This window comes from Pseudophryne corroboree, chromosome 4 (genome assembly GCF_028390025.1).
Source record: "Pseudophryne corroboree isolate aPseCor3 chromosome 4, aPseCor3.hap2, whole genome shotgun sequence".
Lineage (NCBI taxonomy): Eukaryota > Metazoa > Chordata > Amphibia > Anura > Myobatrachidae > Pseudophryne > Pseudophryne corroboree.
Genome location: NC_086447.1, coordinates 257,598,828 through 257,615,728, shown reverse-complemented (window position 1 = coordinate 257,615,728; position 16,901 = coordinate 257,598,828). Strand labels below are relative to the sequence as shown.

At 40.3% G+C, this 16,901-nt stretch overlaps 1 protein-coding gene and 1 pseudogene across 1 annotated transcript in view; both read left to right on the top strand.

The window, feature by feature from the left end:
* LOC134911318 (cysteinyl leukotriene receptor 2-like) overlaps positions 1 to 15,721 on the top strand; it is a 33,127-nt gene extending 17,406 nt beyond the window's left edge. The window contains exon 3 of the mRNA XM_063919580.1: positions 12,031 to 15,721. Within this exon, the coding sequence (XP_063775650.1) occupies positions 12,031 to 13,083 (1,053 nt within the window). The 3' untranslated portion in view covers positions 13,084 to 15,721. The remainder of the gene's footprint in view (positions 1 to 12,030) is intronic.
* Positions 4,644 to 4,762, top strand: LOC134912040 (5S ribosomal RNA; annotated as a pseudogene).
* Positions 15,722 to 16,901: the final 1,180 nt, after the last annotated feature.

Here is a 16,901-nt window from a genome sequence, read left to right as displayed (position 1 = left end):
GATTATTTGGTAGATTGTCTGTGATCATGATTCCAAACAGACTTAGGTAATTAGTTGAACTAACAAGTGGCCTAATTTACAGCTATTAGACTGTCACACTGTATTGTCGATTGTTGACTCAGTAATGTAGCTGTAATCAGCTGAAATTGTGACACATTATTAACGTTGATTAAATTAATACTAAGGTATGCCCTCAGTGAAGAGTGTTGATAGGGTCGATTTACGCCGCTGTTGGTTGTCAACAGTATTATGTAAAAATAATAATAAATAAATTAATTTACATAGTTTACAATGTTAGTAAAATAAACACTAACTGTGTGGATCATGCATACGATGCTAGAAGGTTCACATGGGTATCAAAGACATAGGGGTCATGGGCACTGATCAGTATTGTTATTACCACACATTGGTTTGAAACTGACATAAATATATATTTTTTTATATTTTTATTGCCCATGGCTTTGTGTAATGAACAGGGAAAAAAGAAGAAAAGAAAGGAAAATGGAGAAAAGAACTGTAATATTCCCCTCCAGAAACTGAAAATATAGGTTGTTGGTGTATGAGTGAATGCTTGTATTAATTAACCAGTGGAAAAGGTAAATGGAAGGAAAATTGATATAGGCTGGGAAATGAAGGAGTGTAGTGCGGGCTAGGGTTAATTGATGTTTTTAGTCATGAAGACTATTGAAACGGGGACACCGTGAAGACAGAAATGAGTTAGGCAGTATTAGTGATATTGGGTATGTTAATTAACAGGTGTTGAGAGAATTGTGGGTTAGTGCATAGGTGGTAGTAGTGTCTGATAAAAAATGTGGGAGGTAAAAGGTGGAAAGATGAATAAATTAGGTGTTAGTGTGTAAGAGGGAGCGAATGTGTGTAGGAAGAAATGTGATAAGGTATCTTACTACCGGGTGGCCTATTATGTGAAGAGTACATATAACGTGGAACCGTGTGCCAGTTGACTGGAAGTATAAAAACCTAGTTGGGAGGTGTGGCCAAATTGTTTCGTCAGTGTCCGTGTCATAAGAATACACTGTAGTTGATATACTCGTTTAAACCTGCTGGTTTTAATCCTCCCAGCTTGAAGGTCCATTCACTTTCTTTCTTGATAAGTTCTTTGCTTAAATCGCCCCCACGTATGCCTAGGTGTACTCTGTCGAGACCAAACGCTCGCATTTCACACGGGGAATCCTGGTGTTGAGCATGAAAATGCCTTGCTACCGATGTCAATTTTCTGCCTTTCTGTAAATCAGATGAGGCATTTCTGATGTTGCCCATGGGTTCAAAAATTCGGGTTTTAAATTTCCTCGTGGTCATACCGATGTAGCGTTGGTTGCAGCTACAGATTAAACAGTAGACCAATCCTTCAGTGTTACAATTAAAGAAATGTCGTATTGGGATATCACAACCCAATCTATCTGTGACTTTATCTGTAATCTGGATCTGGGGGCAGGCTTTGCACTGCCCACAGGGAAAGGACCCTGTTATATTGCTGGTTTTGGTGGGATTGCGTGTAAAGTGGCTCTGAACGAGCATGTCCTTCACATTGTTTGATCTCCTCCAGCTAATTTGGAGCGTAGAATCCAGTATAGGTGACAAATCTGCGTCAAGGTGCAGAACTGGTAAATGTTTATGAATTGCGTTTTTGATCTGACGCCATTCTGGGCAAAAGGTACCTACAAACCGGATTTTAGTTTCATCTTTCTCCTCCTTCAGTTTGTCCTGAAAGATTAAAGCATCTCTTTTTATTTTGAGAACAGCTTTCTGAGCTCTTATCAAAGAACGTTTACTGTATCCTCGTGCTTGTAGTCGGGTTGCAAGTTCCTGACTTTTCTGTTTGTATAAACTGTCCTCTGTACAGTTACGTCTGAGTCTGAGAAATTCCCCTTTGGGAATATTCTCGACAGTGGGCGGAAAATGTGAGCTGGTCTGATACAGAATACTGTTGGTAGCTGTATCCTTTCGATACAGCTCTGTAGCCAGGGTTCCATTGGCAGTTTTGTAAATATTGAGGTCTAAAAAAGATACCATTTCTTTACTTATCGTATGGGTCAAAAAAATGTTAAGACTGTTATCGTTCAGTAGATTTATGAAGTCAAATAGAAGTTGTTCGTCGCTGTCCCAGATCACAAGAATATCATCTATGAATCTGAGCCAATTTAAAATGTGTTGTGTGTATTTCTGATTCTCATCACTAAACACAATAGTTTGTTCCCACCAGCCGAGGAATAGATTAGCATACGTGGGAGCACAGGCCGCTCCCATCGCTGTCCCTCGGATCTGCTGGAAAAATTGATCCCCAAATGTGAAAAAATTCTTATTAAGAACGAAGCTCAACATTTCACAGAGAAAATCATTGAAATCATTTTTTTCTTTCATATCCAGAAAGAACTTGGTTGCTTGTACACCCTGTTGATGAGAAATACTACTGTATAGGGCCTCAACATCCAAGGTGACTAGAATACAATCTCTATCCAAACAGATATCATGTAACTTACGTAATAAGTCAGACGTATCTCTTAGATAGGAGGGTAATGTCAATACATGTTCCCTGAGATGTAAATCCAAGAATTTGCTAGGGATCTCCAATAGTCCCCCATTTCCCGAAACAATAGGTCTACCTGGTGGTTTTTTGATGTTCTTGTGTACCTTTGGTAGGAGATAAAACGTGGGTACTTTGGGATTGACAACTGTGAGATATTTAACCTCTTGTTGTGTAATGGTTCCTAGAGCTGATGCTTCTTCGATCATATGCATGTATTGTCTGTGGAATTTAACTGTCGGATTGAGTGGTAATTTCAGATAGCACGAGGTGTCCAGGAGTTGTCTTCGTGCTTCTTCTTCGTACATGGAGACAGGCCATATTACAATATTGCCCCCTTTATCAGAGGGCTTAAGAATTATATCCTTCCATGACTGGATTTCTTTGAGAGCAAGTCTCTCTCTATATTTAAGATTTTTAGTGAGGCATCTTTTCTTGGAATTCGTTTGGATTACATCGAATTCTCTCGATACCAGATCTAGGAAGACCTTGATCTCTGGACTGTTGTTATCTGGTGGAAAAAAGGTGGATTTGATCTTGCATGTAGGTCTGGTGTTCTGTACAGGTGACATGTTCGAAGGTGACTCCATGTATAATTCCTCCAAGGTCTGGATTGCCATTATTTCCTCTTCAGATAGCGGTGCATAGGGAGATGTTGAGGTGGATGGTTCCTCAGATGCGGAAGTAGTCAGAGTTGATCCGGCGATCATAGATGGTGGGATGTCCATGGAGTCCTTGTTACTAGATCTGGCAAAGAATTTTTTTAATAATAGTTTACGGCCAAAGAGCCTGAGATCTTTTTCCCATTTGAACCTATTGAATGGTAATGTGGGTGAGAATGAGAGTCCTTTGCTTAGGACTTCCACTTGATTTTCCGTTAGGATTCTGGTACTGAGATTGATAATCTGTAACCTATCTGTGGTCAATACTTCCTGGTTTTCCTTATTGGGTAATGAGAGGTCCTTGGGGGATCCCAATCGCGATTGTTTTTGTCGGTGTTTCGCCCCCCCTCGTCTTGTCTTCCTCGATGTTTGTTTCGGCCTCTTGAGCGTTGCCCTTTCCCTAAAAAAGGAACCTCACTGTTATAGTGTTTAGATGTTGCCGAGGCTCCTTCCAGATGCTCTGTAGACGAGTCTTCACTATATGAGGATTCTCTTTCTGATGAACTGATGTCCTCTCTTGTGGGTCCTCCTCTGCCTCTTGGCTCACACCTGCCTGTGCTATGTGCCTCTTTTGACCGCCCCGGCATTTGAACTACTGGAAGCAGCGGACGGCTTCCCGTACCCGCGGGGGTTACTACCAGGCCGGCGGTGCATATTTACTCCATAACGTACCGAGACACCAGGGGATCCAGAAAGCCAGCGGCACCCATACAAATAAGACGGTCTACAGGACAATATAAGGGGTATTCCACCCCTTAACCCAGCGCGGGTAATATCAGTCCTTTTTTTTCTCTTTTTTCACCTACACATTTGTTTATATGGTGTAAATTGGCAGTCAGTGGTCCGCACTGACTAGACAGTGGATCGCACCCATTTGTATGAACAATTCCTCATTCTTTTTGTTTGCATGAGGTATATTCTCAGCATTTCAGACAATAAGCTATTTTTCTAGCATTTTTCAGCCACATTAATATCAGTTACATGCATTGTTCTTTATATCCCAATGTTCCAGTCATTTTACAAGTATTATGATATTGGCAGTGATTTAATCAAAACCCCAATAGACCCGCATACACTATTATAATTTGGTTACAGTTGCCTTGTCATTTGTTTCTGTTTCCTTTCATTTACATCCCTAAGTTGGATACTTTATATACTCTGCTGGTTGCATTGGTATCTTTTTCAAAAATGTGGTCTTTTGTCGTATTTGAGACATCCTATACTTAGACAACATTTGATTATATTCTAGCCAGCATCATCCTTATTTCTTTCTTTTCTTTATTTCATGGACTCTCACCATTGATTCAGGGCAACGTCCCTGTCTAACATTGGCAGCAGATCCATCTGATTTCTCCTATCTCTGACATCTGTCCTGAATAACTATGTGAATTCGTGAACTCTCATCAGTGATTCCAGAGCTTCCAATCATTGCTTATTCCCTCTACTATCATACCACACTGGAAACGCCCGAAGCCGTCTGATCTCGGAAGCTAATCAGTGTTGGGCTGGGTCAGTACTCAAGCGGGTGACCATTGAGGAATACTCAGTGTAGTAGAGCTCATTGGTACAGCGCATACAGTGTCTAACACTGACAGAAGATTCACACTGCCATCTGACTTTCCACCCTTATACTACCTATCAGAATAACCAGCATCCAGATTACATTATTATTTGTAATAACCATATCATGTATATTAATAACTAATATCATTTGTATCCATTATATTCTGACAGGGAACATCAAATTGTGTTTTGTTTATTAGTAGAACGTACCGCTTATAATCTAATTATTTTATAATTATTCAGAATCTCTTCCGTCAGCCGGAAATCAGTTCATATCTTGTATCAGCACTTTGTGCTACTTGTATATATTATTATCCTTTTGACCATTATTCTCTTTACGAACCACTTATTATCTTAATTTTGTTGCATTAATAAATTTGAATTTTAATCTAATTTTGACTAATTACTAATTATTTAAAGTTAAGAGTGCGCCCACAAAAGAGTCTTCTTTTCTCTTTACTGTCTCATGTTTTCATACTGACTCAGGGTGCACCACCAAGCAATAATAGAATTAGAAAACATTGTTTTCTGGCAATTATTTGATTTTGGTTTTAGAATATCACTGATTTATACTTACTATATAACCTGTGCGGTATTCCCTCCCTTTCTTGTTAAATTTTGGAATTTCACATACATTTAGCAATCAGGGTGGAGCCCGGTAGATATTATATTGAATAATACCTTTTTCTTTCCGGCATTTTTCTATTTCTATTATAGTCATAGTTTATTCTGTTACAAATTCGGAAGAAGACATTATTTTCTCAAACATCAGAGACACACACACATTTTCGCTCAAAGAGCCATTATGTCAAACTTGTATCACAACATTTGATGTGTATTTGGATAGACAATTTTGTTATTTTTTGTTATTATTATTACTATTTTTTCCTTTGCCTTATAGCCATCATTTTAAGAGGGTTACTAATAAAAGTTAGATTTTAAGTATTACAAGACCACATAATTTTCAATAAAAGTGTGCCCCAGAAGAGACATAGGGGGTAAATTTACTAAGAATCGTATTTTCCCGTTTGAGGTCAAAGTTCAATCACGAATGACATCGAAAGTGTAAATATGCAACTTTTTGAATTGATTACGACTAATTTACTAAGCTGCCGTATTCTGCATTTTCGGTTTTTCCGATGTCGATGTCATTCGTTTTTTTAGGCAGTGTTTTACGTGAGTGACTTGTAAAACACTGCCGACTTTAATACAATGAATCTCAGCCGGATCTGAGAGATCCATGCAGGGCTTCATTGTGCACCTTGTAAAAAAAATAAAAAATGTTTAAACTTAAAAAAAAAATTGCGTGGGGTCCCCCCTCCTAAGCCAAACCAGCCTCGGGCTCTTTGAGCCGGCCCTGGTTGCAAAAATATGGGGAAAAAATTGACAGGGGTTCCCCCATATTTAAGCAACCAGCACCGGGCTCTGCGCCTGGTCCTGGTTCCAAAAATACGGGGGACAAAAAGCGTAGGGGTCCCCCGTATTTTTGAAACCAGCACCGGGCTCCACTAGCTGGACAGATAATGCCACAGCCGGGGGTCACTTTTATACAGTGCCTTGCGGCCGTGGCATCAAATATCCAACTAGTCACCCCTGGCCGGGGGACCCCTTCAATCAAGGGGCGTCCCCCCCCCAGCCACCCAAGGGCCAGGGGTGAAGCCCGAGGCTGTCCCCCCCATCCAATGGGCTGCGGATGGGGGGCTGATAGCCTTTGTTGAAAGTAATGAATATTGTTTTTAGTAGCAGTACTACAAGTCCCAGCAAGCCTCCCCCGCAAGCTGGTACTTGGAGAACCACAAGTACCAGCATGCGGCAGAAAACCGGGTCCGCTGGTACCTGTAGTACTACTACTAAAAAAATACCCCAATAAAGACATTACACACACACCTTGAAAGTATAACTTTAATGCATACAAACACACCACCATATACACATACTTACCTTATGTTCACACGAGGGTCGGTCCTCTTCTCCAGTAGTATCCATGGTGTACCTGTAGAAAAAATCCTACTCACCAAATCCAGTTTAGAGGGCTCCTCGGATAATCCATTTGTAATCCACGTACTTGTAAAAATAAAAAAACGGGACACCCGACCACGAACTGAAAGGGGACCCATGTTTTCACATGGGACCCCTTTCCCCGAATGCCAGAAACCCCCTCTGACTGATGTCTAAGTGGGTTTCTTCAGCCAATCAGGGAGCGCCACGTTGTGGCACCCTCCTGATCGGCTGTGTGCTCCTGTACTGTCTGACAGGCGGCACACGGCAGTGTTACAATGTAGCGCCTATGCGCTCCATTGTAACCAATGGTGGGAACTTTGTGGTCAGCGGTGAGGTCACTTTCGGTCAACCGCTGACCTCAAAGTTCCCACCATTGGTTACAATGGAGCGCATAGGCGCTACATTGTAACACTGCCGTGTGCCGCCTGTCAGACAGTACAGGAGCACACAGCCGATCAGGAGGGTGCCACAACGTGGCGCTCCCTGATTGGCTGAAGAAACCCACTTAGACATCAGTCAGAGGGGGTTTCTGGCATTCGGGGAAAGGGGTCCCATGTGAAAACATGGGTCCCCTTTCAGTTCGTGGTCGGGTGTCCCGTTTTTTTTATTTTTACAAGTACGTGGATTACAAATGGATTATCCGAGGAGCCCTCTACACTGGATTTGGTGAGTAGGATTTTTTTCTACAGGTACACCATGGATTCTACTGGAGAAGAGGACCGACCCTCGTGTGAACATAAGGTAAGTATGTGTATATGGTGGTGTGTATGTATGCATTAAAGTTATACTTTCAAGGTGTGTGTGTAATGTCTTTATTGGGGTATTTTTTTAGTAGTAGTACTACAGGTACCAGCGGACCCGGTTTTCCGCCGCATGCTGGTACTTGTGGTTCTCCAAGTACCAGCTTGCGGGGGAGGCTTGCTGGGACTTGTAGTACTGCTACTAAAAACAATGTTCATTACTTTCAACAAAGACTATCAACACCCCATCCGCAGCCCATTGGATGGGGGGGACAGTCTCGGGCTTCACCCCTGGCCCTTGGGTGGCTGGGGGGGGACCCCTTGATTGAAGGGGTCCCCACTCCCCCAGGGTACCCCGGCCAGGGGTGACTAGTTGGATATTTGATGCCACGGCCGCAAGGCACTGTATAAAAGTGACCCCCGGCTGTGGCATTATCTGTCCAGCTAGTGGAGCCCGGTGCTGGTTTCAAAAATACGGGGGACCCCTACGCTTTTTGTCCCCCGTATTTTTGGAACCAGGACCAGGCGCAGAGCCCGGTGCTGGTTGCTTAAATATGGGGGAACCCCTGTCAATTTTTTCCCCATATTTTTGCAACCAGGGCCGGCTCAAAGAGCCCGAGGACCCCACGCAATTCTTTTTTGAAAAATTATAACATTTCCCACCCCTTCCCACTGAAAAACATGCACGGATCTCATGGATCCGTGCATGCCTATCCAAACACGGGATAAAAAAAGCAGGTCTGTTTTTTTTTAGCACTTTTTCACGATTTGTATTTTAGCACGGCAGTGTTTGGCTATTGTCGGCAGTGTTTGTGTTTTGCACTTTTTAGTAAATGACCGATTTCTACCAAATTGCAGGCGTATTTGACCGATGGTGTATTGATTCGTGATTTTTTCCTAGGACTTCCAAAATATTACGAATGCCCTCATCACTGCCGTGATTTTTGCTTAGTAAATTACCGAGATGACACTTTGAAGAAAAAACGGCATCTCGGTCAAAATCGGGACCTTAGTAAATATACCCCATAGTCTTTCTTTTTTCCTTTTTATCTCCTGCACTATACAGGAACCACATTTTTTACAATAAGAATACAGTAAGCCTGGCAAGCCTAGCAAAGATACGAAAGGATAGAGATCTTTTTATATGTAAAATATCTCTGTTTAAGAACTGGACAATAAGAGGATAGAACACCAGTAAAATATTTACTGGTGTTTGATATAAGCTACCTAGCATAAAGAACTGTTCTGAAATCAAATTATGACAAATGAAATGGACAGCCAAGTAGAGTAAATGGGCTCCCTCTATACTATAGTTAATTGTCAGTTTCAATAGCACAGTTTGCAAGAAAGATATAATATGATGAGCTCAGTAATGTACTGAAGCTTGAAGGATGGCCAAATGTTCTGCAAATAATAGGACAGATGGGCAATTTTTACAAAATATGTTTTACTAATGTTGCAAGTGCATACCATATGGCAACTAATTACTGTATATGGAATAAACAAAGCCTAAGGTAGTTCAATAATAAAGTATTGAAGATCTACTAAATGTTGAACCTGGTACCCACCCATCTCTGAACAATGTACATCTCCGCTTCAGACCATTGTTGGAAGGGATGTGGCGAGGTGGGTATTTTTTTACATATCTGGTGGTCATGGCCAAAGATAGTCCAATACTGGGATGAGGTTGCCCATCTGTATAAGAAGTTCTTAAGATACCACTGAATAAGTCACCCTGGTCTTTTCTCCTTGGCTGCCCACTAGAGGGCTTCAATAAACATGCTGATAAGGTTTCTTTAGATATTTTGAATGCAGCTCGGTGTTTCATTGCTAGACTGTAGTAGTGCATTGACCCTCCTTCCTGTCAGCAACTCATGAATAAAATTTGGCACGTGGCATCAATGGAAAAAATATCTGCTTATTAACAAAATACCTCCCATACATTACTCATGTTTGGTGTGAATGGTTTATATATAATAACTCTACATCCCATGGAGCGATTCCTTCAGGTCCTCCCTTTACCATTGTCGATCTTGAGGAATTTTAACTATTATCTATTTTTTACCTATTTCCTTTAGTGACAGTCTATAATATAGTCCATACAGTGGACTCAGATTAGGCCTCGCCCTCTTACTACTGCCCCTCTCATCCCTCCCTGTCTCCCTCCTCCTCCCTCGCTACCTAGCTTCCCCTCCCTGTTTTCAATTTTTTTCTTATGTTTTATTTTGTAATTTGAAGTGTTATCTTTTACCTTCTCCGCTTTGTGCCTCGATATTGAATGATTTCCTACCCCCCTATATCCATTACAGTTTACCTTCATCCAAAAATTGTTAATTCATATTTCTAAGTATTCTATTCCTTATGCTATTGAGGTAGTACTTGCTCTTACATGTGAATTTGTGTCTTATTTTGTGTACTGTAAAACTTTAGGCCTGATTCAGGTTTGTTAGCAAAGCAAAAAAGCACACAACTGGGCCAAACCATGTTACACTGCAGGTAGGGCAGATGTAACATGTGCAGAGAGATTTAGATTTGGGTGGGTTATATTGTTTCTGTGCAGGGTAAATACTGTCTGCTTCATTTCTACACTGCAATTTAGATTTCAGTTTGAACACACCACACCACACCCAAATCTCACTCTCTCTGCATATGTTACATCTGCCCCACCTGCAGTGCAACATGGTTTTGCCCAGTTGTGTGCTTTTTTGCTTTGCTAACAAACCTAAATAGGACCTTTTAAATAAATATGTGTAAAAAAAATACATATAGGAGGTAATGAGGAAACAGGCAAGATAAAGTAAAAATCAAAATTATTAAAAAACTAGAAAGGACTGAAACTTCGCTATGGAAATAAAATAAATTAAGAAAAATCTGTAAAAGAATTAATCAGGTTAGCTAAAACTGAAGATGAAAACAGATTATAAAGAATCACACAAGACTATCCCCTAGCTTCCAAGCCTGTAAGCATTCACATAAATTTGACCTCTTTATGCAGATTATACTTATCAAATATCCAAGCATGCTTCATAAACTCCTACTTAATTACAATACTTCTACAGAGCTTGCACAAAACTTACACGTATTCCATACTCAAAAACCTTCCGACTGCCAAATAAACATTGCTGTGTGACTGGATCACATAGCCCTACTAACCAATATGTTAACCTCCTGTTTGAAACTCCTGTTCTATAGATTGCAAGCTTGAGAGCAGGATACTTTTACTACTTTATTCGTGTCTTAGGGGCCTATTTCTGAAATTTCACATTAAAGCCCTGAAAATGATGATTCTTCATCACTGCGTATTGCAGCAATTAGTCATGGTTTTTAGAGTGTATTTATCAACAAGTAGACACAGTCTCCAAAAAGAGACAAATTCTAAAAAGACCTGGCTGAGCTACTGCACATAGGAGGCCAGTGGCTGTTCATGGGCTTGCTGAAATATAAGGGACTGAAGTCTCCAATGGGCGGCACTTAGTCTACAGTGAGCTAACAGGTCCAAGCCCCAAATTACTAAGCTATTCAGAGATTGGTAAATGGTAAAATCTACAATATCTGCTGTTTTCAGGGTATTGACTACAGTTTTGGACTTATTTAAATAGGTACTGTAACATCAAATGTTGTTTTACAACTGCATTTGTTCCCAATTGAACAGAGTTGCTGGGTATGCTGGTGATATATAAATATATGTTGTTGGGAATAATAATAATAATAATAATAATAATGATGATAATAATAATAATAATAAATGATACCACCTTAGATGACTTTAAATTTAACGAATTCCCTGAAATATTTGTTTGGACTAGTCATCTTCCTTTAATAATTTCAACCTGCTATAACAATGCTGCATCTGAATAGATATTCCCTAATATTAACCAATTTGGCAGAATTATTATGGTATGTCAGATTAGAACTACTTCCCTATGTCCCTATATATGTACCTCACTGTAGTGTTCTCCCGTGTCTCTACCCATTCTACACTGGCCTACACCAGTGCTTGCTGACTTCCATGTAGTCAGTGGGCTTTAGTGTTGCCAGCTGCACATTCAGATCTAAATTCTGGGGTTCCAGTTCTAGTCCTTCTAGAGATCAAGATGTACACTGGCTGACATTACCAGTCATGGAATACATGCTAACACATTTAAGCAATATTTTATTACAAATCCACTAAGTTTGTGTCTCTTTATCTTTCATATGCATTAGCTTGCCATAATATCCCTGTAATCTGTGACATCTGGGATTTACACAGGTTCTGTGGCTGTTTAAACCAGGTGAAATACAGCCATGATTTAGCCATACACTGTGTAAATCATAGGTGTCCCTGATTGAAGGAATATTATTACAAGCCTACTATACAGGACAATGTAATACTATACAGTACAATGTAATTGCCATATATCTTATACAACGCCATTGTTTTATGTTATGTTGGTTTATATTTTGATAATACAGGTTAACCATTCCTATGCTATGCCATTAATATGTAAACATAACATAACACATGTTGTTTTCACCTTACTAGATGAACAGTGAACGACCGATCAACAGTCAAAATCAAACTTGCCCAACAGATGATGATTACAAGTACCTGGTTTACACGTCCATCTACATCATTGTTTTTCTCAACGGGTTGCTTTTTAATGGGGCAGCCGTATATGTTTTCTGCAAGATCAGAAAAAAGAAAGGCATTTCTACCATATGCTTGCTGAATCTTGCAATTGCCGATCTTCTCTTCATATTTTTTCTGCCCCTGAGGATAACCTACTATCAGAAGGCAGGAACTTGGATATTTGGAGACTTCCTGTGCCGCATCACCACATTCTCTTTCTATTTCAGCATGTATTCCAGCATCTTCTTCTTGGCTTTTCTGAGTGTGTTCCGGTATATGTCAGTGGTACACCCTGGAATGATTAATGTGCAGACAGTTATTAAAGTTTGTGCATGTGTCTGGGTTTTTACAGGTGCCAGCACGTCGCCCTTCCTACTGTCTGGCACCAGCATCCGGGATGATGTTATAAAGTGCTTTGAGCCCACTGTAATGTCAGCTTGGAAAAGAGTAATGTACATGAACTATTATGCTTTGGTTGTTGGATTTGTGCTCCCAATACTGATGATTGCTGTATGCAATGGGCTACTTATCAGACACATAGTACTTATGCCTATGGAGAAGAAAAGTATTAGGAAACAAGTTACTATGATTGTCTTGGTTCTTTTAGTTTGCTGTCTTTGTTTTTTGCCATACCACATTCAGAGGACTATCCATTTACACTATTTAATTCATCACCCAGATATATGCAGCTTACATGATATTCTGCAGAAGACCGTTGTTGCAACCCTGTGTTTGGCCGTGCTGAACACCTGCTTGGACCCCTTGTTGTATGTATTTATAGGCCATGGTTACAAAGCATGGTTACTTTTAATATGTACGCCCAAGAAATCTATAAATGCAAAACCTGCATCTACTGACTCAAGTGCCGTCATTCAGGTGATGGCAGAGGAAGTTCAAATGACCGACTGTGCAGGAGAACCCAATAATGGAACAGATGCTTATCTGATGACCTCCCCACACACATGAAGACTTACTGTATAATTAGTTTGGTGTAAAGATTTTGGGGAAAAAATGTTTAAAAAAGAATAAGTCAAATGTATTCAGTTTTATCAAATGAATCATATCTACAGTTGGGTGGCAGCATTATTATAATGGCAGAACATGTCGCAAACTAGAAAAAAACATAACTTGGATAAGCGCAAAAGCTATTTGCAGGGATAAAATCATGCAAGACAGAGGTAAGACACTATGAAAGGGTGTCCAGTTAAAGGGGACACACATTTCAACACAAGACCTGAAAAATGCTTTTCAATAAGGTTGCATTACTTAATTATTTTGCATTAAAAGTTATTTTTTATAGTAATTGCCTAATATTAATTGGGTGTGATACTGAGCTGTATTAGAAGTGGGACAAAATTGGTAAGTGGTGGCGGTACCGTACCCAGGTCTGTTTCAGTAGAACCTGTATTGCAGATAAATATTTGGTTATGTTCATTTTGTCAGCATATTTCAATCAGTTAGTTCTCCAGTATATATTGTTTACTCAGTATTGCAACAGAGTACGTCTTTTATTTTTTGCAGATTGATCAATATGTGACTCTAATATGGAATTAATTATCTATACTTCAATTACAGGTTTATTCTGATAAGCATTCACTGTGTTTAATCTGTAATGCATGAAACTAGTTTGTTTAATTTGTTTGACATTGCAACATGCTGCACTATGAGCCTCTACCTATTGTTTTATTGAGTTTATCAGGTGCTGGTACAGATTGGAGGAGGTTATTTGTTGGTGTTTAATTATGCTTTGTTTCATATCAGCACTAGATAAATGGTCTCATTTTGGCTAGAAAGCTAGAAGCAATTTGTGCTCGACTGTATCGCAGCCCCCGTGCTGGCAAGCAGCAATTAGTGAAAAGTGACCCGTTTTGGCACCCAAACAGCACTTTTTGCATCATGCCCAGTACTTTGGTTGGGTTTAACCATTTTAAGTGGCTAAACCCAGCCTATCTGTGCGTGATCAGCGCACTAAACAAAAAAAGTTTTTGAATTGCACCCAGTGATCTTCCATCACTTTAGACTGAAGATCGGGGAGTGCAAAACATTTTCATTTTCCCTTTTAAATAACTTTGAGTTCAGGCAATAAAATGTAAATAAGTGATTTGAAGATGCTTTAATTTAAATGTTGAATTTAAGTGTTTCAAAAAAGTGCTTTGTTTTTTGTGTACAATTGTGGAAGTACAGTATATGTTACAGCAAACCATGGCTGCCGGAGGGCGGTGGTTACACACAAGTAGGAGGGTCACACACACACCAGGGGTCAGACACTCACTCATGCACATTGCACACACACCTACACTTACACACACTCACAAAACATTGCACTTACTGCTGCTGCAGGAGTCCGGATCCAGATGCTGGAGGAGAAGACACCTCTTCAGAATGTTAGTAATTATTAACTAAAATAGATAATTGGAAACTTCCAATTGCTTAGTTAGTCCTTAGGGAGTATGCGGTAGGGGGGGCCAGAGCAAGTCACAATCATTTTTCCTAAATAAAAATATACTATAGAAATCACAGCGTCTGATTTTAATCTCCTCTAATTGAATAGAAAAACCATGTGGGGTCTTTTAAATTTCCCGCTCTTAATTGGATTTCCCCCAAAGACTCTCAAAATGTCTAAATTAACTTGACAAGAAAGGCTATGGGTAATCTGAGGGGTGGATAGTCTTAATTGCTAGGGATTAGGTCTAAAAGGATTGCAACCAGAAAAAGGCGATAAGATGAATAAAATAAAGTCCCAATAGTTGCTTAAAATAAATGAGTGTGAACAAAGAGCAAACTGTCACTTTAGGGAGTCAAAGTTTGGTTGATGTTGTAAGTAATTCATGGAAATACATCTCTCAACTGTCCTTGTGGTTTGTGATCGTGGGAGGTGCATTGTCTCACCAGTGTCCATTCTAGGACAAGTGTCTTAGAGCGCTGGGGATTTTGGAGAACTGCATTGCAGTGTTTATAAGGAGGGTTCTGGGATGATTAGAAGTTTTTCCATAACCTCCTGGCCAGGCTCGACTGTTCTAACCAATGAGTGGTAGCACCAGTCAGTAGTTGTAGTTGTGCTGTTGTGATTAAAAGCACCTATGATATTTGAAGTTCCGTTGCCTTAAAATCCAGGTAATCATCTGAAGTTTTTTTTGTTTGTTTTTATGATGGTAGAAGGGCAAAGATCTTAAAAAAGTTTTTCATTTAAGTGCACTAAAAATCTGTATTAGGAGATTCCCATGAAGCTGTAAAACCTTTCTTTCATAGCAAACTAATACAGGCAGAATTATGATAACTTGCGGACACTGTTCCAAAGATAATTTAACTCTGAAGGCTCTGGTTCAGAGGTGAATGCAGTGCCAATGTCTGTCAAACTGAGCGATTATTTGATACTACACATGCTCAAAAAGTCCTGAGAACCCCTAAAGCGCTGGTAGGCCTAGGTGGTGACTGGAAGGTGTTCTAAAGTGACTGCATAAGAAGGTTATCTCATGGGTATATTATGGGAGTGTGATAGACTCACGACCAGATTAAGCCTTGCGGGGGCCTGTGGCACTTAGGACATGGAAACCCTGGTAGAGGGAGAGGGTGTAAATTAGATTGTGCATACCTCTCAACATGACCCATTCCAGTAGGGGCAAAATGCTCTCTACCTGGACGTCCCTTTAAATATTTGATTGGCATCACATGTGTTGAACTATTTCATTGATAAAAGAGGTATTTCAACAAAAATGATTACAATTATAAATTAAGAGGGAAGTCCAGGTAGAGAGCATTTTTTCCCTCCTGGAATGGGTCATGTTGGGATGTATGGATTGTGTATATTAAATATTAACCAATGGTGTATATTAGATTGAAACTAATAGTTTAATAATGCCTGGGTACTGTTTATATCTCCACCTAATAGAGAGACAACAATTTTATACTGTTTTTCTGTAGGGGAACAAAGACAACTTAAGCTTAAAATACACACAGAAAAATATCTATAACTTATCTTCCAAAACTGCAATAGCAGCAGCATCTGTACTACAAACACACTGGGACAGGACTCAGGAGGATGCTCTGTGTGTCTCTATTTAGACATGAACGATCTCATTAGATAACAGGTTACACAGGACCCTGACACCCAGGTGTGAGGGGAAGCTGGGATCCCTGGGTCACTTACAGCTCTCTCCCCTCTGCTATCTCTCCTGTGGTCAGAAAACTCTGTTGGTATCTCTTGAAACCTGATACTCCTGTGTCTAAGCCTGCATTGCATACTGTCCTGCTCACATTTGGGCGGCCTGTTTCTGCTGCTGCACAAGAGGGAGATGTAGTTATGTCAGTGTCCTCTGGCTGGGTGGCCCCTTGACAGAGGGGGGCCCGGGGTACAGTATGCCCCTTGATCTGGCATTGGATGCAGTACCACAATCATAGGTCAAGTGGTGAAGGTTAGAAACAAGTTCAAATCATTCTAGCAGCTGGGAGTGTTATATTTACGGAGGCAGAGTACCTGTGTCTTCAGTCAGTAATAATAGGGAGGCTAGAACACTCTGTGAGACTCAAGGATGTTCTCTCTGTGTAATTTGATGGCAGCTGTCTCTTAGCTGAGTTTATGGAAACACTGACAGAACCCTGTCCTCAGCATTGCAAGGAGGTCCAAAATGTTGAACAGCCGGTAAGGCTTCTCTGTGGGAAGTACTACACAGCATTCATAGCAGCAGGTCATGGGGTCCTACATGTACGGAGATAAGATGGCTAAATGAAAAAGGCAGAAAAAATCCCTGTATCACTTTTCGATATGCACTGAAGGCATTTAAATT